This window comes from Temnothorax nylanderi, unplaced genomic scaffold (genome assembly GCF_030848795.1).
Source record: "Temnothorax nylanderi isolate EJ_2023f unplaced genomic scaffold, tnyl_v1.0 TNYL_tig0011_pilon, whole genome shotgun sequence".
In the NCBI taxonomy this organism is placed as follows: Eukaryota; Metazoa; Arthropoda; class Insecta; order Hymenoptera; family Formicidae; genus Temnothorax; species Temnothorax nylanderi.
Genome location: NW_027249073.1, coordinates 1,445,065 through 1,469,582, shown reverse-complemented (window position 1 = coordinate 1,469,582; position 24,518 = coordinate 1,445,065). Strand labels below are relative to the sequence as shown.

The following is a 24,518-nucleotide window of genomic DNA, read 5'->3' as shown; positions in this document are numbered from 1 at the left end:
ATAATAACGCTTACATATCTATAATTTCATAATTCCTCCCGAATGCATCTTTCTGCCTGACAGAAGCATTTTCGTTGTATTTTTAATAACAGAAAATAGTATATTTTAACTCAGTTAAAATCGGCCTATTCTTCAAATACGTTCCTTATTATTGTAGTTTATTTTTAATGAGTATTAGGGGATAATTGTGACTTAAAAAATAATCACTGTGCCGCGCGTCTGCTGTCGATTTATTTATTTTACATTTATTTAACGTAATAATTAAACTGAGATTACAAATACGCAATTAATAATTACTTAGTAAATAATTAAGTCGCATTTTAATATTACACCTCGTCGCACGACTAGGTCTTCGTCTTTCTCCGCTCGCAAAGGCCAATTTTCTTTTGGCAGTTATTCTATCAAGAGATACGGCAGTTACTTACGATATATAATTAAAAAAAGATATAATAAAACTAAAAACTGAAACGTTGCGATTGAAAATTCGGCGGTCGCAGAGCGGAGAAATCATATACATATGTTACTGTTTATTATGTTAGCGCCAAGATAGTTAATCCATTATTTAAGCTTTCTTTGAATTCCAAATTCGATAATTTAAATTTTATCGAATTTGTCGCCTAACATTCGATTCTTGTTAAACGTATTTTCAATATCACGCATAAAAGTACTTTAACATGGACGGTAATTTTACAATGAAGACAAGTTTTCTCTTGAGGAAATTACGCTACTTTGAAATATCGTTATTTTAAATCAAATTTCATTCAAGGCATATTTTGATTATACACTGTCTGATCACCGCTATATAATTAGTGATCTGCTGTTATGACGATCGAAATCTCTCGATTATTAGTGAGCAAGTTAACTATCATTCCCAGAAGCAATACTTCTTACTTTTCCTTCATGTTTTTAACATATCTCAGACTGCGTCTTATTTACAGTTAGCAATCTTTTTGTCAGGAAACACGAATCTCATCTTCTACAACAGTTTGTAGAAGCAAAGAAGGACCAAAAGGAGAGACAAGCTCAGCGCACTACACGAGGAACCATTGAGTACCACCTCGGTGACTTTGTATTTAAACTGTTCCTTTATCTCTTCCGCGAGAAACGCTCTTTCGTGCGTCTTAATTGTCGTCGGATCGGACTGCTCCCTGATTTCTTCAGCGATCACCGCCCTTTCCTTCGTGTGCGTCCTGTTCTTTCCTTTCCTGATGAATCCCGAAAGCACTAACAACATACGAAGTACATGTATACACACCGTAACAGGAGCCATAAACATGATGAATACACGGTAATTATTCAAACGCTCATTCTCTTGGCGAGATGAAGATATATACCTTGATCGATCGTGACGTCATCCGCGGAATCGACCTTGATGAACGTCGACATGGTTACCTCGAACAATTTATTCTTGTCGGTGCTTGACATCTCAATGGCTCGTCTTTTCCTGCCGAAACCGATTTGCCCGTTGCTGCATTCGATCTGAAATAAACATGCACGCACGCATCTTAATAAACTTGATGAAAGAACGAGAGGTAGCGGCGTCCGACAGAGCGGAAAAAAAGGATAACGATTGTGTAAATGAAGTTAAAAAGTCGCTGATTTAATAATCGTGCTACGAAATAATAAGGCCATACCCCTGGACACTTATCCAAGCAGACGTTAACGGTGCCGCGGAACTGAACGTAGGTGCTTTCCGGGAACTTGAAGGCTCGGAATTTCGCCGTCAGGAAGTCGCCGTCCACGGTGTTGAAATTTTCGAACAAGTAAGGATCAACGGAGCACCTGCATAAAAAAAAGAAGTGTTAAATCAAAATTTGTATACTCAAATTAACGCGTTCATTATTTCGTATATACATGCAATCTATAATCTATACAACAATCTATAATCTTCTTATAAGAATGTCAACTTTTTATTTAAACTTTTTTTCTTCGTTGAATCACATAAAATGACTTTTTTCAAGCAAATTTTCTTCGTTTAACGTAATATAATCTCATTTCAAGATTTCCACGTTGAAACTAAAGATACTTTCAAATCAACAATATTCTTTTTTTCTGTGTGTGCGCAAATTATGCACATGTGGCTAATGTGGCATGTAACTGGTTTCGATGCACGCGTTGCCGCGCGTTAAAACCCTGTAACTATATTTGACGCGCACCATAACGCGCGGAAACGCGTACAGTGGAACCGTAGTGCGAAACAATGTTTCTTCAATCAAGTGCGCAACGCCATCGACGTTGATCAATTACCCGTTAATAATAATCGTTTCCTCCTGCGTTTTGGTGTCGGTGACCAACATGTAAGTCACCAGCAGGCCGTAGATCGGCGCTGAATCGTTGTCCAAAAATATTTCCATCTGCAACGGCGTACCGGGACTGACGTTGAGCTCGCCGGTCACCAAAGCTCCACCCTGCCTTACTCCGACGCCGAGGATCGGAACTGGTGCCGCTCCCGAAATTTCCTCACGTATGTCGATCACTCTAAAGCAGGTAAATAAATTTCTTTAAAATCTGATCTATCTACATCTGTTAAATTCGTGATATCAAGTTATATTCAGTCATTTTTAACCTATAAGTCGCCACTGCTCCTACTCGATATGTCATTAATTTAACTAAAACAAATACTAGTTAAAATAATACAGTTTTGTATTAAAATAATAAATTTCGACACACATGGTAGTTGAAAATAACAAAATATTACTTAACTCAGATATTGGTTTAAATTTCATCCTTTAATACTTAACAGTGTAAGAGTTAGAAAAAGAATATAATAATTAAAAATAGTATTTATAATAGGCTTTTGAAAGTTGACTTTAAATATTATCTCTAAGAACTTTCGTAAGTTTTTCTTCTCTGTAATTTCTATGGGCATATCTTGCATCACAGGTATAATATATGTATAATATATACCATGCAATAAGCCTTTAAATTGTATAAGTTTAACTATTGCGAACTACTTAAATCCGTCTGATTGCCACACATCAAATCCGCAATAAATTGCTCGACAGAAATGGATAGAACCGAAAACCGCAAGGTCGCAATCGCCTACTTTCCAAAATGAAATCATATAATAAGGGCGACCATCTGGCCGGTACGGTAATCAATGTTGCGTATCCAAATATGCAATTCCAAGCCAGCGGCAGTTTGTACACGCCACACCATCGCGATGACCTGTGACGCCGTGCCGCGCCGCGCCGCGCCGCGCCGCGCCGCGCCGCGCCGCAGTTATCTCCGTAGGAAGATTCGACCCACTTTACGGTCTTATGCAAAATCGCGGAAGATTATGCGCGCGACCCCGAGCACGATCCATTTTATCGAGAAAAAAAAACGCAAAAGGCGAACCATCCGTGCGTGCTCGTCGCATTTTCCGGCCAAGTAAATCAATTCCGAGCCGGTATACGCGTGCTCCAGTTCGTGCAGACTCATCTCTCGCTTCCGCGACGTTATGGCATTGGATTACGGGCTACCGGGCGGCGTGGATCGTCGTCCTAGCGAAATCACGGTGACAGACGAAATAACGAAGACGAATGTTCGCCAGAATGGGTAGACCGTGAAATTACCAGGTGGCTAGGAATCCGTACGCGGCAATGAGGAACGAGGTAGAACCGGGCAGATCGAGTTCTAAAATAAAAGGCGCGTATACGGAATGCAGTTCAATAACAAAGTATCGGGACTGGTACATTGGGAATCATTAGTCATTATTATGACTGTGACTCGTGTTATTTTACATGATTCCCTCCTCGTTCTGAACCGTCGCGTCGTTCTCCTTTTTCATTATCTCGGACACAGAGCGCGCTTTGTTACATCGTTTTCTGACGCGTGACGACCTTTCGTATACGCGATATAATGTTGAGTAAAAACTATTTAATTACGCGACTTATTTTCTATTGAAGGAGACACGCAATGTATCAGGCATGCTCGGGGAGAAATTCAATTTGTCCGAGCCATCGTTAACTGGAGGAATCCTTAGAATTTTCTGTATTTAACTCTGTTCGTGGCTCAGATTTTCTTCGAAGGAGAACAAAACTAACCGAATAATTATCCATCATAAACTAATAACTCCGGAATTCATCCCGGAGCAAATAGGCATGTACAATGCAGAAGTCATGCAGCTCTGTCGACAAGCAGGGATAGTTAATGGGAAGATTTTACGTCGCGTGACTCGAACCCGGGATAGTTGCAGCGATGTCATCCCTTGATAATTCAACAATAAAGATTTCGACCGCGGCTTCCTGGTAGCGGACGATGCGGCGATTTACGGAATTCGCGCGAGATCCGATCCGTCGAAGTGTACGTTCGATTAACGCCAATAAATTACTGCCTCGGCGGCCGGCAGTCGCGATAAAAATTCCTCGCTGTGTTTTCTTGAGAGCACGTCCCCGGAGGGTACTTGAAGAATGTCGACCGGCGAAGCGACTTTCGTTCGGGAGAAGGCAAGGGATCCTTCCGACAGGCCTCTCTTCTCTCTTCGACGCTTCGTCCAACATGCTAAAATCGCGCCGTGGCTTTTCTACCATCTGTAAAGGAACCGTTGCGCAATGGACTCGGCTGTTCCGCCGTTCGTCGCACCATAAAATCGACTCTCGTAATGTCACCGCGTGTCTCAACTATACACAGGATGTCCCGCTATTAAATTCCTCGGCGAACTTAATAAGTACTTGATGTCGGTCTCCCCTTCGGAGAAAGATTTCGCGAGAGGCCGTCACACTTGCGCGTTGCGTCTCTTTAGCATTCAGCTTCAAATTCCTTGGCATCTACTCAAATGGTAATTCTAGAATTCACTTGAATCTGAGGCTGAAGGAAGAATTTGTTATTTAATCACGTCGCGGAAGCTCATTTCCATAATCAACGTTTATTCCTTCCATCTTCTCTATGTCTTCCATCTTCCTGTACGAAGCCATAAATCGCAACGTCTCTTTTGCCGTGCTCGATGCAATTTTCCCTGTATCTCAATCGTCCGGCTATTCCTCGCCTATTTCTGCGTACTCGCGTCGAACCGCACGTTTCCCCGAGTAAACGTTAGACCGGCTGGAAACAGCTCCGCGCGAGTTGGATGTTGGATGTGAGTGACCCGTCAAGCGATTTTCGAGGTGAAGAGGGAAAAAGCGGGAATGCTGATTAGGTCTCACGGATTGAAATATATTATACTGGTTTTCCAGCAGCTGTAACGCGCGTTCGACCGTTGTGCAAATAAATCAGACGGCAGCATCTCGACTCGTTTACAAATTACGAACTCTCGATGATGATGACTCCTGTAGTGGTCTAGCTAGCTTCTGCACGCATATTCAGGTCAAGTGGAAACATATATTCGCTCGAATGTGGATCGGCCGGTCAATCGTTTTGTAATCATCGAATTTTCCACACAATTTCACCGTCCTCGCCGATAAAGCAGCCCCACCGCCGCGCCTGCTTTGCATCGTCTTGTTCCGTAGGCATGCAAATCGGCGACCAGTTTTACTTTTTCGCCGGTAAGTCGCCGACTTGACCAATTAAAGAACGAAAAAAAAAAACATTTCAACATGCCCCAGAAGATCGCCTGATTGCAAATTTAATAAGATACGATATTCTCGCTGGTTAATACCCGTTCTGCGAAGCTAACGGCGTAAACGAGATCTACGCTTATCTAGAAGACGCGGGAAACGATAACGCTTATATTCATCCATTTGGGTGGCGTAGAATACGACGTAATTGCACTTCATTATACTCAGTGATTTTAAAATTATTTATTACATATCGTCGTCGAGATATGAAACGCCGATATAAAATTCTCCCCGAGACTTTCCTGTCTCGGAGACGAACGGAAGAAGGCGTGTATCACTTAGCAAATTATATTCTCGCTTTGCATTTAGCAAACATAGTTATCTCTAGTAGTAAAAAAAATCGATCGGAAAGAAAAGGATGCTTAAGCAATCTAACGTGAATGAATTTTCTTGCTTCTCGAGCTATCTGTAATAAATCGCGGCTGGCCAATAAGAGATGCCGCTTTTTGCACGACGATGGAGCTATGCTCGTTGACTCGACAGGATGCGATTGTCACGTTCGCCAAAATGGTAGGTCAGGCTTCCGTACGGAGAGAAGTTTTTTCTCTCACACTCGCGCGGCGAGAGGCGCGACTTCCGGGTAATTAAACCCACTCGTTTGCCCATGCCGAGGGATCATTTCGTACGAAGGAAGTGTGAGAGAGTCTTGTCTATCGCGGCAGGTACGACGCGATTAACACTGTCGGATGACTTGCGAGAAATGAAAAGCTTGAGGTCCGAGAATCTCCCGGGACGGCTAAGTCAATCTAATAGATTTGATAAATATCACGCTCATTAGCAGGATGCGCCTCCTTGCGATTTCTTCTATTTACGTTACCCACTCACTATCTCCGCGGCTTTATTGCGCGTTATTACTTGTGCCACGATGAATTACGCATATTTATCGCAACAAACACAACAAAAGCGAATACGATTGCGTCCGCGTCATGACGAATGCCGGATACTTGGTGTCGTAATATCAAACGCCTTAATGTCGAGTGATTGATGACTTACTCAGGTTCCTGAAAGCCCGCCGGAAGAACGCTCCGCCGTACCGCCGTGTGATTGGCCGCGACGGTGATTTCAGGCTCCACGACAACTTCGGTGATTACGCATTTCACCGTGAACGTGTGTTTGCTGGAATCCGCAGGTTCCTCCACTATTACCCGATGATAGTACATCTTCTGACCCTGCGTCATCAAAATTCATAATCCCGATACAAAACGTTATATCTCGTATTATGTAAATGCAGAGGTTTCCGCGCGACCTTTTAAGGCGGAATGTACGTTAACGCAACAGTTGAGAATTAAGTTGGAATTTTGTTAAATAAAATTATGATTTACCGTGACTTTGTTGACGACTCTTGTAATGCCGCACCGTAACATGTCCTGTTCCAGCAGCGATAATTTAAACGTGGCTACGCCATCGTGAAACTGCGGCTTACAAGCCTCGTCTGCAAAAGTAGAAATTTCGATGTGAGTCATAATTTGATTTACTCCTAAGTGCCAAACGTAAAAAATGTTTGAATATATTCACCCGGAAAATGCTTGAATTGCTGGAGATATATCTTCGCCTGCGGACTACTCCTCACTATATCCACTTCCATCAATTGCTTGGTACATCTTACTTTGCTTTGCACTGAAACATAAACATGACTATTTTATAAGAAACATGGAAACACTTTTGCAAAATATGAGTGATTTAAAATATTTATTTTCAAAGAAGCTTAAAGTGAAAGAATAGGAAAAATTATATAGAACGTTTCTAAAATATAAATACGATATTGAATTAGTCTTCCTTTATAACATTTAAAAGTTTTTCGCTACTTCTTGTATCTTACGATCTTTATGTGTAATCAATATTAATCATCGCTTGAATCGATACTTAAAATATATATCTGGATAAGAGAGAGGAATTTTCAAGACAATTTACGATTTTGCTTTATGGAAGAATGAGAAGTTAGCCATATCCGCAAACTAAGTTGCTGTATACCACGATAATTGCCCCATAAAGTCGTAAACGTCTCGACCTTGAAAAGCAAAGAGCGCAGCGATGCGCTCGGGAAATGTGTGATGATGCATATCCCACTGGGTTAGACCCTGTTTATTCGCGGAATACCATGATAGATACTTTCACCGTTACCGCGGATGACGTCAAGCCACGTATCGAGAGGAACGCGTCCCAATCCTGAGACAAGTTCAACGAGAGTTACGAGAGATATAAAATAGAAAGTTTACATAATTTTTACGAAGTAATTCAAGTGCATTGCATCTTTCTCATATGTGCAAGCTCTTTCACCAATTCAGGAAAGAATTCTTTCTTAACAAAAATGCCACTGGAATACTCTCGAACGACCTGTAACGTCGTCGAAGATTGTGTCTTCGTGAGCGTCAAAGCAGGAAGCGACGCGGGAACAATCCCGGGGATATCGTCGCGGGTATAATTCAACATTAATCTCGGAAGATACGCGAGGTAGCAATATTTTCCCCGCACTTAACGCACGCGCTTCGCAGCGAGCCCGGCGCGCATCGGGCAATAATTCACGGTGAGGTATCATCGTCACGTGCGCGCAACTGTTAGGGAACGTGGCGAACGTTTCCCCCACGACAAGGTGACTGAGGTGAGGACCTAAGCAGTTTCACGCAATGTATCCGATCCTCGGCTGCATCCCGGAATAGGCAGTCCGGCAACCACCGGCCAAGCCCTCCGTCATGTCGCGATTCCCGATAATGAATGACAGAGTGAACAATCAGGGACTGTGACGTTTTAATAACGCTCTGCGGACGTCGCTGGTATCATTAATTTTCTGCTAGACGTTTCAAGTATAGGCATCGACTTGCTCGAAACAAGCCAATTAAATTATAAATTTATTTTCTATTTTTTTCTCTCTAACTTTTTTACTGATCCTTCACACATGTAGCTTAGTTACTTTCCGTTTCACGGAACACAATGCGGGTCTAATATCACGATAATGGGAGGATAAATAATGCAACTAGTAGCCGAGATGATTCAATGAGAAATAAGATGCCTCGAGCTGAATTTTTACGTGGTTTAGCAGCTCATTTGATCGCTCGAGGCGATACCAGAATCCAGAGAGAAAGAGAGGAGGCCTTCACGCATGTTCCGCGCGGTCTGCAGAAGTCATCTCGCTCGCGAGAAGCAAAGATAAACAAGCGTCACGTCGGCTGACAGACGCTGAACGACCGGTAGAATGTTTAATATACATTGTAGGCGAGCGTGCGCATCAGGAAGTGCACGGAGAGACTGGTGCTTTCTTTTATTTCCTCCGGCAGACAAATTGATGTTCAGCCGGCAGCCGGTCGGGAGTCTGCCGCGCTCGCTGCGCCCGGATTGCAGCACTCCGGAGGATTAGCAGGTACTATCTGACAGGCGTTGATCAAGTCCTCGAGTCTGCGAGCCTGCGTGTCGCGTCGTTGCCGACGACGGAGACGGAGACGAGCGGACGACGGGCCGAAATGACACCGACGATAAGGCTGCGGAAATCACCCGGGGTGATTTTACGTCGTTTTAATGGGACCATACGTCTCTCCCCGGCCGGGCCTTCTCGGAACGCAGGAGAGATTATCTCGAATCTCGAGCGTTTTCTCATCTTTATCCATGCGATGCAGTCGCGTCACGCACGAGGATGGTCACCGCGCGAGGACGGTCTCGAAAGGTACTTCCTCTCTCCTCGACTCGTTGAAATTGTTCTGTCCGCTTAATATGCGCCAACTTGTTGTCATCAGCATATTCGCTCACTCGGTGTCGACGGCCAGCGGCGTGACGCGACGACGGACGTCGCATTTTTCTCGGTATTCACGGCGGAAAGAGCCACTTTCATTTTTTTTTTTCAGCGGAGGCCGTCACCTTTGACACAAAACGTGTCGCGAATATTCATCCCCCTCCGCTAATGACTCTCCTCCGATCGTCACCCAGACGCTTATCTGAGCGGACTTTATGCAACGTCTGTCAGTCAGACCGTCCCGCGCGCGCAGTTAACGCGTAAATTACGTGACTGCGCAGCGTGTCGCTTTTAAACATCCCTACGAAGCTACGGCGGTCTTTTCCATTAGCAAGTTTAAGCGTTCTCGCGAAGGTAGCGAAGGCGCGAGTCGCGGCTGATCTTCTGCCGATCTCGGGGAGAAGGAGGTCCGTGACCTTAGCTTCCCTTCCCCGACCGTCGCTCCCCGCTGAGTTACCACTCTTCGACTTCTTCCTCTTCTTCTTTATCTTCCTTCACCCACTGTTCTTCCCTTCTTCCTGAGCTTGCCGCGGCAACGTGGTTTTTCCTTTGCGTGGTCACCGTCTTCGAAAGCGGCGATCCAATATTACGCTTCCGCGTCTGCATTGTTCTGTCAGAAAGCTATAAATCGGGCTACTAGATTGGAAACAATTGATGCGCAAAAAAATCTTCGAGCAAGAAAGCCTCAGCGTTATAAAAATTTTATAGCGACATTACTCTATCTCTTCTTTCCTTGATATAAGAAATTTTCGAGAACTCAAGAAAGGAACGTACTTTAATTTACTCTGCATCTTCGTACAATCTTCGGAGATGACGGATTAATTAAACCGAGGCTGAAACTAACTTGCGTTGATGACGCTAGCCTTGAATCGATCAAAATATATCAGGGTAGACCAGAGTTCCTTCGCGTATTATTTTCTGCCGCTCTGCCCGTCCCGATCGCGAATTTACTTCACATTTACTCCGCCCGAGATTATTCGCGACGCCGCGCTCACGTACTATCGGGCATAATTATCAGCTTCAAATGTGGTGCACTCGTTAATCCCTCGATCTTAGCCCGAGGTCCGTGAACCTGACCTTCTTCCTTCGTTTTCTTCCACGTCGCCGTTCGCGCCCCTTTTATCCTTCTTTATTATTCGACGCTTCTTATTTCTTCCTGCGCTCTTCTTCTACCATTAAACTCGAGAAGGTACTACATACTACCTCCGGTCCTCTCGTCGATCCTGAGAGAGTTCCGCTTCTTCTTCTTTCCCCGTGCTTCTCTTCCTCCTTCCCCTTTTACAACGCGCTTGCCGTACTACCGGCCACCCCCCGTCGTCTTTCGCGCACTTCGACGCGCCTCCTTCAGCTTGCAAGATTAAGATTTCCGCAAGATAACCGATAATGACCTCCCGACTGATGAGGAGGATTCGCGACCTTCGACCTCCTCTTCTTCTTCGTATGCCTTCAACGCGTGGGCTCCCGCTTTTCGTACGTTCGCTCGTAAGTCGGACTCATTTAATTCGCATGACCAAAATAAATTTTCCACCGATTCCTCGTAACCCGGTTCACGCGACCCACTCTTTTATGCTCGTTTCCATTATCTTCAACGCGGTTTTTGCCCGACGAGCTTACCGCACCGCCACTTTACTTTCGTTTTTGTATTCCCGTTAACGCGCCTAAATCCTCTCAAGAGTAACGAGTCCATCATGCTGTAAAACAACGAGTTATTTTTAGTCTCATGCCGTTCCCAAGGTAAAAATGATAACGACTTGATTCTAAGAAACGTACCAAGTACTTAAGGTTCTTCCCTTTTTCCTCGGCTCGTCCGATTCCCATTTTCCATTCATATTCCCGTAGTGGTAAAATTCAATATTACTATAAAACCAGCAATCGGCTGCCCAATGACCGGTTTCATCTGCTGATAACAGTGCCAATCTCCGCTAGCACGACATTTTATTTTGTTTCGTATAGCGCGGAATTCGCAAGAGCGGCTACCTCGTTGCGCTACCGAGAAGAAGCGAAGTAAATTGCGCCAATTTACGATCGTCGGAATTACAATAATTTGTAGCCATTACTGCGAAGTGTTAAGATGAGACCCCGAGATGAATAATTACGCTTCTGCGCGGCTGCGTTCGGGCTCCCGCGAAGATCGAACGTGCAGGAATCGGCGGTCCTGCGTGCAATAACATCTTTTCCGCTTTCCGCGGCGAGGTAAAAATCAACGCGCTGCCTGCTTATTACGCTTGAACACTTTGTTGTTGTCGGAAGCGATTAAGCTTCAAATAACACAAGCACTAACGTCAAATCGGTTGGTCCTGGAACACAAATATTCACGGCAAAAAGACAGACAGTCCCTTCTTCTCTTTCGCGAGGCAGGTATCTCTTGTTGTAACTAGCTACGTATAAAAATGAAACACGATCCTTCAATTTTTCTCGTACGAAAGCGAACAAACCGAACAACGGTAAATGCGACGGTCTTACATTACAGTAATCAATTAATATTCGCGGGGAGTTATCGCGTATGCGTGCTGGCTGGCGTGGATAACAGTACCGAATGATCGGAAGGAAAAAAGAAATGGATAGCGATTGCGCGCTGCCGGTTTTTCGCGCATTGCGAGCAAAGCGACACGATGACGTGACACAAGGAAACTCTTACACGGATGTGACACATCGTATTAACGTTATCTATTAGCATTATCTATTGTAAATTAAACGGATCGTCATCGGCGCGAACCGGATCGGTGGCACTACAAAAAGCAATCGCGTCGTGCAAATATAAGATACGCATGCAATAACGAGTAGAAAATATGATCTCCGTAATAAGGGAAATGTATATAGCGCGCACGTGAAGATTACGAATATACTAAGTACGATTATCACTCCGTTTCGCTGTAATACCGGATCGGTGAGTGACATTAACCTGCCATTTAATTTCCGTGAATGTACATAAATCTTTTTGCAAGAATGAGTGCCTCATTTTTTATTTTCCCTTGGCTTATTTTTATTTACTCCCGTTATATCTGCAGCTAGGCTACATAGGTTTCGAAAAAGCATAAAGACTATACGAATCGTTAAATGATACGCCTCTTCGTCGTGTAATTACGCTTCGCGTTAAACGGTATAATTTTCAGCCGCTATTACGCCGCTTATATTTAGTCTCTTCTCTACAGTCTTGCTTAAGAAGCACAAAAATCACATGTAATCGCTTAGATATCTCATTTCCTATTTTTATATATCCCATCTTATTAACTTTAATTGTGATTCGTATAAACAGAGTGCGGAAGTACTGTTTTCTCCTCTTTTCTTTTGGAAAGACTCTTCGTTGATTCTACTGATGTACGAAGCTAGCAGCGATCAACAAAATTCGCAGATCACCCCGATCCATTGCAAATCGTATATTAATTACTATGTGACGAAATTTAATTGCTGTTTATAATTTTAATGATCGAGACGTCTTCGTCGACAAGGAAGTCGGATAACGCACGAATCACTTGCGTTATCATTCGCGGGGTATCATGATCGGATCATGCGAGTGGACGCGTAACGGGGGGAGGCGAGAAAGGGCGCTGCATAACAGGATCAGAAAGTTCTTAATCAAAGCAATGCAAGTAACGTCGGGTGATAAAAGAGGAGCGCAGGCGAGCTATGGCGAATACACGCGGTAACGGTGATTCCATTCCGGTTGCTTTTGCCCGCCGCGGCAGTACGCGCACGCCGATTACAAGGGCCGCCAGCTCGGTAAATCACTGATCATCAGTGATCATTAGCGGCCCACAATTCTGTCGATCGAAACTCGAGGAAACGACGGAATCGTCGGACGGCAGAGGGACCGGTTACGACCGGGTACAGATCGTCGGGGATTAGAGCACGCGAAGGATGAGGCACGTATGTCGATGGATATCTAGTTAGTGCCTTCCTCGGTACTTTCTCTGCCGACTTCCTGGATCCGACTGGGCTATTATGCCCACCGGGGGAACGATGTTTCGGTTGCAATCGGATTGGCACGGTCTGATGACTTGATGCAGTTGCAGTAGTTTGCAAGGCAAAATTTTCTGTAAACGATAATTATGAGATAGATCTCTATAAATATGATAATGTAATAAGTTCCGACTAATTAATTTAAATATTAATTTAATCATTATCATTAGATTTTAATGCAATAAAGTTTATTTTGGCATTAGACATTTGTTGCTCCGGCGTCTAATTTACGCGATCCCGATTTTCTCTCAATCAATTATATAATTTTTTAACTAAAAAGTATGCGCGTACCGCATTATTTATATTTTATTTGACTGATTTTTATACTTGTTCTACTTTTACATCAAAATCTGAGCGTCATCCGAACAATTCCCTTTTGCAATCTTCCAAAGAAAGATACCAACTCTGCCGATCGTGTAAAATCTACAAGTTATATCGCGTGTGTTATGATTTTTATTTTTAAGCTGGATACGCCACACGCGAAAGGTAAGGAGAATCGCGTGAGATGAGCGAGGCGCGTCCAGTGACAGTAATACAATCCGATATTCACGGCAAACCGAGCGTCGCGAGCATCGACCGAATGACTACAAATCGCGCGCAGGAGAGAGATTCCCTTTAAAAGCGACGGTCGCCTTCGGAATTCGATGTTTCTCTCGCTGCGTCGTTAATATCGGCGCTACCGTATGTCGCCGTCGCGAGTAATCGCTAGCGCGGAAACGATCGATCGTCCATCACGTACGGAGACTCTCTCGGAGACCCTGAACGGTTAGAGAAGACGGACGAGTCACACGCAGGACGAATCAGAGAGAAATCTCTAAGAAGCCTCAATCCTTAAAATTGCTTGGAAACGATAAACGATTGACATTTCCTCGATGACTAATTTTACCAGTTTTACCAAACTATTTTTCTGTACTATCTTTATGATTTTTTAATATTTAAATCACAGCTGTGAAAAAATATCTTCCGTTCTATCCACGATACGTACATCTAGATAATAAAATATTTTTTTACGGAAATTAGATGCCTTTTGACAAGCGTGGCACATTAAGTTAAATTAAGGTAACAGTTGGAACGTGTTTAATATTCTGCTTCTTGTTGGAGCCTCTCCTATCTCCCAGAGCGTGTCGGTGAGGGATGCTGCGAAAATGTAATGAATTATTTATAACGTCACGCGGTATACAAATTATGCGCGCTACCGAGAATTACCGTTATACGTACGTTTTCGGTAATCCTGACGACGATTAAGTCGGCGTCCCACGGAGCATAGCCGCACAATTATTTAAACAATTTTATGGCTCGGCAGTGCATAAAACGCTCGCACGTGTCGTTATTTATAGTCCATTGTGCACTTTTCAGATCTGCATTCCGCAGACGCACTATCCGCGAATCGTAGCGAAATTTTTGTAAATTTTTCTCCCGTGAAATTTCTTTCATTTCATTCACGGATATTCCATGGCGCAAAAATCATCAATTAATTATCGTTACAGCCAATTTTATTAAATCACATATTACAAGATGTACTTGTATTGCACAACAAAATAATTTATATGATTATAAGCCATAAATAAGGGCGGCAGTGTGGTCTAGTGGTAGAGCGCCAGACTCGTAATCTGAGGAACCATCAGGTTCGAGTCCACTAGAGCCATGTAAACATGAAAAGTTTTTTCCGAAAGCTGCGCCCTCCGTGCAAGATAGGCTCTTGTGCGGAGCAAACTGGGCTCCGTCTTTCGGAAAGAGACGTTAAGCCGTTGCAACGCGTTGGTCCAAAGGGTTAAGTGAGAGGAGAAGGGTAGTATTGGATGAGAATTGAATAAAGGGTTGGGAACGTCCCTATACAAAACGCCCTGCAACCCTGAGGGGAGTCAATAAACGTATTTATCTTTTATAAGCCATAAATATGAGCTTTGATTATAGATTCTCGGATTACATGATTAGTTTTTTCTATTTATTTCTTTTTAATGTTAAATGATTCGACCAATGTAGCTCTATAACAACAACTACGATCACAATCAATTCTCGTTTTCTACTTTAGAATGACTGTCGGCATTACGCTGACAAATATCGCCCGATAATCGATCACTTAAAATCGATTTACTCTCCGAGAGTAAACCGACTGGATGAGATAAGATCTCGCAGAGGGATAGGATCCTTTGTTATCTCGGATGCTACTACGCGCGCGCACGGCTGTCATCTCTAAGATATCGAATCAAGTCCCCGGAGTTTATCTGACTTCCGGTAGACCGCTTTGTTATCCGGACTGGTGCTAGACGCAGCCCGAGCACGGAATACATTTTCCAGAGGATACTCGCAGCGCTATCTGATCACAGGATTTAATTGTTTCCTCGAGTCCCTCTTTCCCGCGTAGGTGCTCAGCAAGTTGGAGCACCGCGGTATAACGTGGATGCTACGTAGATGCATTAGACATGTATAAAATATAACAGATAAAGCATCTAGTAAAAAAATCCGCGAGCAGTCCTCGTTACCTTCCTCTCTAATGACAACGCACCACACCAAGATACCTTATCTAATGCTATTCTGTGCAATATACCGTTCGCGTTTCTCAACTACTGAACTACTGAAATGTTTCTGAATACGAAGCAGAGTGCCGTTAAAAAGAATGATTCACTGCAATAAAATAAAACTTTACCAACATTTTACGGTCATTTTTATTAGGCTCGCCTAATTGACTGGTATACGATCGTTACATTCATTATTCGAAATAGAATGTGGGTAAAACGTATACGGGGGCCGCGGCGCCTGATGAAATAACGACGTAGGGATAATTATGGAGTGTGAATCATGAGAAAAGGTATAAAAAAATATTGCAATTACGACGAATACGTCAGGGATGGGAAAGAGGATCACGAGACGCAGTAGCACAGCCATAGTCTGTAAATACGTGTAGTGGCTGCGGTATCGGAGCAGGTGTAAATGACGAGCGATAGGAGTAATTATAGGTAATAAACTGAAATGACAGACTATGACGATACACCGTCCGCGCCGGACACACATTCTCGCTTTTATCCGCCGCTCGATAATTAATAGGCATGCCGATAGCCTCTCATGGAAAACAGATTCACCGTGTTATAAAACGATCGACATTGTCTTCCCGCTATTACTTAAATTGTTAAATCGGCTGCGTACTCTGGTTGTGTCATCTTGCAATTTTCTCTCCGATTAAGTAACACCGATCATTTTTCGCGAACGATCGCGAATAAAGCGCTGCGCGATCGGGCGGCCTTGAGTGTAAGCGTTCACTTCGCATTGCGCACTCATGTTTCTACTTTTACTTCTACTTCGTTAAGATTATTTCGCATTTCACGAGGTCTACCTCCCGCTTCTTTAGCGCCGCACAATTATTTGTCTTCATTAACATTAATTTTCGATTAATCCACAACTTTATCAGTACAGTTACATTGAAAATGGACGCAAATACGTAGCTAAGTGCACTTGCTCAACGTATCGTGCAGCGTGCTTCTGCGAAATGAAAACACGCAATCGGGTCGTCGGTCTCCGTTTAAAATATATTCCAAACATAGTCGTCATAGCGCTTAGTGCATCTTCTTTCGCCGCTTTTGTTAACGTATGAATATTAACGTTAAAGTAATCAAATTAATATAATTTGGATACTGGATATGAAAGAGACTGATCTTCCATTAACTAATCCATTGATTAATCGAAAATTGCAATCAGGAATTTTTCATTCAAACGTATTTTTAATTCAGGTCTCTATGTTACGATGTGTCTTTATTAATAAAACAAGAGTGAGCAGCGGATTTGGAAGATCGTTTGCCTGGCATCCGGCAAAGAAAAAAGAACGGTCACGTGTGATTAATGATTAGTTGATTATACACGTGTCTAATGACGAAGTTCGCGTGTAACCTGTGGCTCGCTGCTCGCCGGATCATTATCAATCATGAAAATGAACGCTCCTGACAGTGAGAAAGAGAGCACAGGGCGTAAGGAAAACAGCGATTTATACGAATTAGTTCTTTTGCCGAGGAGGAGCAAACCGGTACCGAGGAAAGTAGCAGGATAACACTTCGTGATAAATGACGCAAGTTCGGTGAGCAAACAATTTCGTTCCGCGCATCATTCGTTACATCGCGATTGATGCTCCGCGGATGCGGAACACTGTAAAATCGAAGTTTTTCGGTCCTACCGACACGTATCCTCCGGTCTCCAGTTGCTACCAGGAAATGTTTTCGCAATATTTTGCCATACGTTTCCTGGTAGCAACTAGATACATTGAGGTCACGTTGTTAATGCTAATGAAAAAAATTGCTTCATTACCGTTATTAATTGTAATCTCGTCGAGAGAGGCTGAGTCTTTAGAATTCTACTTCTTCTGGAGATTTCACGATCAAGCCACCCTGTTCGGATTCTCTGAGAGATGTACTTTCTTTGATAATTCCAACAATGTGTGTGGAATAGAAGATTTATTTTTAAATCATTTATAAATTAAAACAAAAATGTATGACGAATTGATCGTGTACCGCTTCAATGCGCTTAAGCACCGCTTCTCCTAGGCTCACCGTGAAATCTCAAGAATTTTTAAGACAGCTCTATATTAATTTAATTAGTGTGTAACGGAATTAATCAGTCTCTGATAAATCCACAGAAAAAATTTAACGTATGTAATGCGTACGTTATTTAAATTATTTAAATGGAAAGGAGCAATATATATATAAAAGATCACGTTAGTTATTGCCGAGGATCGCAAAAGTGTTTCCGTTAACATAAAGCAGAGAATTTGTCCCCTTGCGCGCTCTTGTCTGATGGTATCTCCACAGACACACACACACACACACACACACACACAATACACACGATGCGTGCACACGAATCCGTAACACTACGCATGTACCGGGTGACACGCGTGCACTCAAGTGGTCCAACCGGTATCCGCCATATTTGGCTGGGCCCCCCACACACATACACACGTGAAGTACAAAGTACAAACATAAGAACTCCTGAGAGAAGAGGTCATGCTCACAAAAGGTATCGACGTAAAAATACGATATTCCCCCAGGTAATATATAATTCGGTGATGACCCCAAAAAATATATAATATTTCCGCAGTTTTATAAATATCCAACTGACATATCTATCAATAAGTTAGTATAGGAAGAATAATTATTATATATTAAATGTGGTAATTTAAATGCATGAGAGTTATAAAATTTATATAATTGAAATTTAGATTAAGAACATTTAATTAAAATCATAAAGATTTAAAATAGTAAGTGCTTTTACGTTCCATTTAATTTTAATAGATAAAAATCCATTATATAGCTAACGGCGAACGCGTTAAAGTACCAATCGGAAAGGGAACGTTCCTACATTGCAACCTGAAGAATAAAAAATAATCGCGAAAAGATATCGTATATTTATGGCTTGGAATATGTTAAGATGTGTCATTAAACGCGTGACGAACGGTTCGTCTCTCTCGATGGGTTGGGTCGCCATTCATAAAGCTATCGCAAAAATGACGTGTCAGGGTTCACTATCCATCCACGTTCTTTTCCTCGTGCCACGTCGAGATAACTGTTCAAGACGTCATTTAATTTGTGAGTTACGAGAAATTGAACGTTTACTGTCGTTGCCATTTCGCTTCAGGCGCATTCAATATGCCACATTGACCTTCGATCACTTCCTTTTTGGTATCTGAACGTGCCTGCGGCAGAACGCGCGCGGTTATCTTTCACGTATAAATAATTACGCAGGAAATATTTGTCCGTCTTGGAATAGCTCATGAAACTAGGGTCACCGAGTGAGAGGACGTTGAAAGGTGTGACGAGAGGTGCTGAGAAGGAAATACGTTAAATGCCGAAGAAACCGAGTACGGGAGGTGCTGTCTAGTCGGCGAAGGAAAAAGATCGCTGCCGATAGAGCACGTCTGGATGGACTGACGGAAAAAAAGTGTTGCCGTTACGTCAAATACGCACGACAGTGCAACATCGATTATCTGGTACATCAGTGCGGCAATCGATCTCGAGATAGCCATCTCGAGACTTTGATTTCTTTACTTGATTAATGACATTTTAATAGATCAAGTCACGCTCGTGCATCCCTTTCGCGAACAATCGCCTCACGTTTATCTCTTAAGACATTTATTTTATTAATTTCCTGTTGCTTATCCGCATTGTAACTCATTGTTAGAGCATATAAATCGTCATTATAAAGTTTTTTTAAACAAGATAATTATTTAATGATGCCTTAATATGATAGTATTAGATATATAAATAATATATGGTATTAATTAAAAAGATGACGTCTTTCTTTATCTATTCTATCATTGCAACTTTCTGTTTGCATTAATTAATTCTTTTTTTATTTTGTTACATATGCGATTTAGATTTAAAAAAAAGTCTGAAAAGCTTTTGATCTCTTCTGCCCGACTTCGTCGGTAAACGCGAACCGATCCAAAGATTCGCGAGTCAGGAAAAGTCTGATCGCTTTACTGGAAACCGGAGCTCGGCCTTTTTGGCCTTTTTTCGATGATCTCCCCAGCGCTCTGTCCAACGCGTCCGTGCAGATTGGCAACCGGTTTTCCTATGGCCTCTCCCAACCGATTCCTCACTCCCACTCTCACTCCCACTTCTGTTTCCCATTCCAGGGCCCTGTGCATTCCCCATACCCCACATCCTCATCTCTCACAGTGCTGTAACATTACAGCGTCATCCTACATCTCTTTTCATACTGATGTTTTCAAGGATGAAAACAATTAGCGACATATTTTGCAATATGAGAATAACGTGTGTCCCTATTTTTACTATATTCTTCTTAAATGTTCTTTTATATTTTCCAGAGATACGTTAGAAAAAGAACCGGCATATAATTAGTTATTTAGCATATAATAGTCATTATTTAAGTGAAAAATACTTGACCGAAGATTACCCAACTTTTTTCCTATAGATATAGAATATTTTAACAAAATAGACAGCTATGTTCAAATTTATATTAATTATCGTGCCTTTTCCCACAATCCAGAGCAATTCAGACAAACAGAGAAGCCATGCTATTGCTTTTCCCGCAATCCAAAGTAATTCAGACAAGCGAACTTGTTGATTTAATCGACAGATCTTTTTCTCTCTAATAAAGAAATCGTTTTTCAAGCTATGTATTTTTATATCATTCGTAAAATAGAATTTATAACGGTGATACATATGTTATAAAGTGCAAACTTCCTGTTTTCTTCGAGTCGATCTTTTCATTTAACGTTCAAACGGGTCGCTTCGAACGGGTCTCTATATTTCAACGGTGGGCTTACAACTTCCTGGGTACGCAACTGGCTCTGATCCTCGCCTCTCGTATTATTCCTCATTCCTGACCACGTGTTTGAGCGCGATTATGGAGAGCACGAATGAGTCGGTGGAACTGTTTTGCCCTATCCCTTTTCCGCTCGGTGTGAGCGTTTTCGCTTTCTCGTAAAACTCCGTGCGGTTTCCATGCGGTATAATGAATAAATCGACCTTCATGAGCCGCACATGGGAAAAATTCCGTAAAGAACGGCCGTACAAAAAAAAACCGGCCAGGAAGCGAACAGTTTTAAAACCGCGAGAAATCTCATTATCCTTGAACACGAGCGAGTGCGGCCTGACATTTCATTTTAACAGAGCGCGCGCCAATTTTCTGCATGACTCCATTCTCTTCGCCAATTGTCGATTTTTCTTATCTATCGTCGATCCGTCGATGTTACACGCCCGCGGCCACACGTGAAAACCAATAAGAAGAGACTCCGTCCGCGAACGGAACGGAATACCTTGCAATTCGCATTTGCCGTCTAGCAATTAAGTATGATGTTAATAACCATAATGGCGGTAAAATAAGAGAATAGAGCGCAAGGCGTAACAACGGTGAGCTACTTAGATCAAATTTCACCTTCTCTTTCCTCATGATTCTCCCACTCGCACGCATTCGCTACAAGAACGGACTGATGCGCCTCAGCACCCTGCTCGGAAAAGCGATAGAAGTGTTTCTTCATATGAAGAATTTTATTAACTTAAAAGGGAAGCGTAATTTATTGTCCATCATTTTGCGTCAAATCCTATCTTTACTGAAAAACTAATTGCACTTCTACACAAAGGCAAGGTTTCCTTAGATCGAAATCCACGATAAATATTGTATCTCTTCTGCAATCCTTTAATAATAAATAACACAGAGGAGTCTTCTGTTGGTAATGCCAATATATCATTAATAAAGAAATATATTAATTAGCATTATTTCATTTTCATAAATTATCTTCGGTCGTAAGGAATTGTTTTTGCCTCACACAGTTAAGCCTTTTCTATACATATAATTTAAATATATATGTATAAATAATATAGATAATTCTGTAGATATATTTCGAAAGTTTTACCAATATTTGACGCGTATTAGCAAAACATTTAATCTTGGCTCTGTGTCTTTCCCGTTACGGACACACGTTAGTGCGGGAGCTAGCTCACATTGTTCACGGATCTCCCATTAATTCCGGGACGATAGTCAGTTAAGATCGTTCCGCGGATTCTAGGAGAGAACGAAGGGCAGGTGGGAAACACACGCGCAATCACAAAACACAGAAAATTGCATTTCCTTGCTCACCTTCCCTTTCTTTTCGCGATTATCGCAGAATCCTATTTCTCCTCTCCCGCGTTTGCCTTCCCCGTAGTCGTAAGTCAGCTCAATTATGCCCATTATACGAGTCTAGATAATCAATTTCGCCGACTGGCGATGAGAATTCGACGTAACCCCGCGATGGAGTAATGATACAGGAAGGAAGTCGATTGCGATCTATCTACTGACGAAGAAAAGCTACAACGCAAGCGAATATATAAATAATAGGAAATAATAAATTTTCTCCTAAACATCATGAAACAGCACAAAAAGAGATCCCCATTAAAGATCTATATAAAATTAATTAATTATTGCTGATATAGCTGATATAGTTATTTTTATATTTTAATCGCTAAGCGAACTGACTTTCAAGTATTACAAAAAAAGAAGCGTAGCGTGATGTAATCGTTGCGGAGTTGCTTACGTGTTGCTTACGTGTTATTTTTATACCGGGAACTCTCTTTTAGCGATCGCTCTAATTTACATAATGGTTCGCGCAATTTTCCAATACAAATATAGACACGGTAAGGTATAGAAGATCACGATGGAGTCATGGCGTGATTCATCAACGTCTGGTTACTCACACACGACGAATTTCCGCGCGCGCGACTGCCAGAGAGTAATTATTTTCCGCACACGTGTTTCTCTCTTACACAATCCCGCAATCGCACTAATTTCACATTTGCGAAACCATACAATTCATTCGACGTATCTAGCTGCTATTAGGGTTAATTAATTGCACGTCAACACGAAGGGAGAGAGACTCGGGAGGAACAATTGGAGCAGCCTCGATTCCCAAGGCACGATTGGAACTCGCAAATCGGTCACTTCCACCGATGAACAAAATGTATAATTAACTTCAGTATGATTAACTTCAATTTGAGTAATCCCAGTCAGTTAATTTCGAATGCACCGTCGCTCTGTCCCCTCTCGTTTGTCCAAGCCGAGCGGCCCTTAACGGATAATTAGCCTTTTATCCTCTGCCTTGCCCTAATTGCAAGTGTCGCGCGATTACTAATTACTAGTTTCGTTCCCTGATTGCGGGTACTTTTTAATTGCGCGTTGCGTCGAGGATGATGCGAGCGCGCGCATTGTTTGCCCAGCTCGCGAGCGAATTTCACTTCCGAGAGAATCTCCTTGATGAAGGATACTCGGTACGCCTCGTAATATCGCGTGACGTACGCGAGGAGAATTCGCGACCGCTGAACGTGATCTGAAAACGTATAAACTCATCGGTAGGTGTGCCTGAGACGATTTTTGAAGCTCGAAACACGTGAGACTCGTGTCGAGGGAAGAAGCGAAGAACTCCTTGCGACTCTTGCGAGTCGCAAAACGATCCCGACGTCGCGCCGTGCGTGCGTGTTCATTGTCGGTTTGTTCTATCTGCGGTCGGACACTGCCATTTTCATAAATAGCCGGACCGTGAAGCGAGTAGGAAAGAAAACGTCTACCAACGTCAACAGTAACGAGCCTAAAGTCAGTCATAACGAGCGCGTCGCACGACGCATGAGGGAACGTCGCAACCTTGACTGGCTATGCTATGATCTCTCTCGTGATACCTCGTAGGCATCGCGATCTAGGACATCCTACTTAAAGAGACGCGCGTGCGTCAGGTGCTTCGAAACTTTACGATGCATTCTGTGCGACGCGTCACGCCACTTATTTGTTATGCCGCGTCGGCCGCCGATCGGCAGCGTAATCAGCTTCGAAACAAAGGAACGTCACTTTCATTTGCGACTGTCATGTTTCCTCCTCGTCACTGATTACTGTTGAACGCTATAATCGAACGCAGACAACGCGGTACGCCTGTACTCGCGCGGTACACGTTTGAGATTTCTTCGACGCGCGTACATTTCCCTCGTATACTTTCTCCTACGTGTTTATTATTTTAAATAAATAAAACGGTGGTCGCGGAGACCACGTTCCATCGCGATTGAATCTAAGCGTATCGCTCACCGTTGGCGCCTGCGAGCCCGACGATGCATATCCAGCACAGGGCCAGTCTCCAGAAACGGTCGGCCATGTCCATTCTCCGGGGTAATTACGAAACGCGTCCGCGAATCGTGCACTCGCGATCTGCGTCGGGCAGGTAAACAAAGGGTTGAAGAGAGGAGGGACGGACGCGGAAGAGGAAAGGAATGGGAGAGAAGAGGACCGAGTGTTTTCGTACTATCCGCGAGGGACTCTCATTTAGCCGGGCGGGGACGACGCGGCTCGGCCCGGGCGCGAGGAGCCGAATTCTCCTCTCACCGTCCGCGAATATCCTCGTCGTTAATGGGAAAGCCCGAGGACTCGCCGGAATGGGCCTTGGCGAAGACGCGCGAGCGATGTTCCCCGTGCGAACACGCGAGAGACACTGACGGAACAAGAGACTCAGAGACTGGCGGGAGACTCGGGAGAGTTTGAACCGCCAGCACTGCCAGCCAGCAGACCCAGACTGCAGCATTGACCAGTGGCGTAGAAGTGGATCAAACGTCGCAATAAAACACGATTTTACGCAGTTTTGATTAAACGACAAAACTGACCGACGCAAATTACGAAAGATCGATTCTTTCATTTGATTCTAGGCTGGTGAATCCGCCGGATATGCCCAAGGTTGAAACCTTGAATAAATCCTGCTAAATATAATGCGTGAAGATGTGATCGTGATAACATTCTTGCATTAAAATTTTTCTTATTTTATGACTGTTCTTTTTAATTCC

The 24,518-nt window shown here is 43.0% G+C and overlaps 1 protein-coding gene across 5 annotated transcripts; it reads right to left on the bottom strand.

Annotated features, from left to right (window-relative positions):
• Positions 1-214: 214 nt before the first annotated feature.
• On the bottom strand, positions 215-24,183 carry Qsm (Zona pelucida superfamily protein qsm). Of its 5 annotated transcripts, XM_071697200.1 has the most exons (9): positions 11,029-11,305; positions 10,033-10,949; positions 7,053-7,154; positions 6,860-6,969; positions 6,531-6,706; positions 2,248-2,478; positions 1,635-1,782; positions 1,335-1,479; positions 215-1,224 (listed from the first exon to the last, which is right to left on the bottom strand). In XM_071697200.1, coding segments are annotated over exons 2-9 (1,161 nt in total). In that variant the 5' UTR covers positions 10,034-10,949; positions 11,029-11,305; the 3' UTR covers positions 215-976. The 5 variants fall into 5 exon arrangements, with proteins under 5 accessions (XP_071553301.1, XP_071553300.1, XP_071553302.1 ...); XM_071697199.1 differs by lacking the exons at positions 10,033-10,949; positions 11,029-11,305 and adding an exon at positions 23,773-24,183; XM_071697201.1 differs by lacking the exons at positions 10,033-10,949; positions 11,029-11,305 and adding an exon at positions 11,540-11,810.
• Between the last annotated feature and the right edge of the window lie 335 nt (positions 24,184-24,518).

Coding starts and splice junctions, on each gene's coding strand:
- Qsm (XM_071697199.1), bottom strand. CDS start 23,845: ATGGACATGGCCGACCGTTTCTGGAGACTGGCCCTGTGCTGGATATGC. Junction 7,155..23,772: donor CGGGCTCGCAGGCGCCAACG/GTGAGCGATACG, acceptor TTTATGTTTCAG/TGCAAAGCAAAGTAAGATGT. Junction 6,707..6,859: donor GAGTCGTCAACAAAGTCACG/GTAAATCATAAT, acceptor TTGATGACGCAG/GGTCAGAAGATGTACTATCA.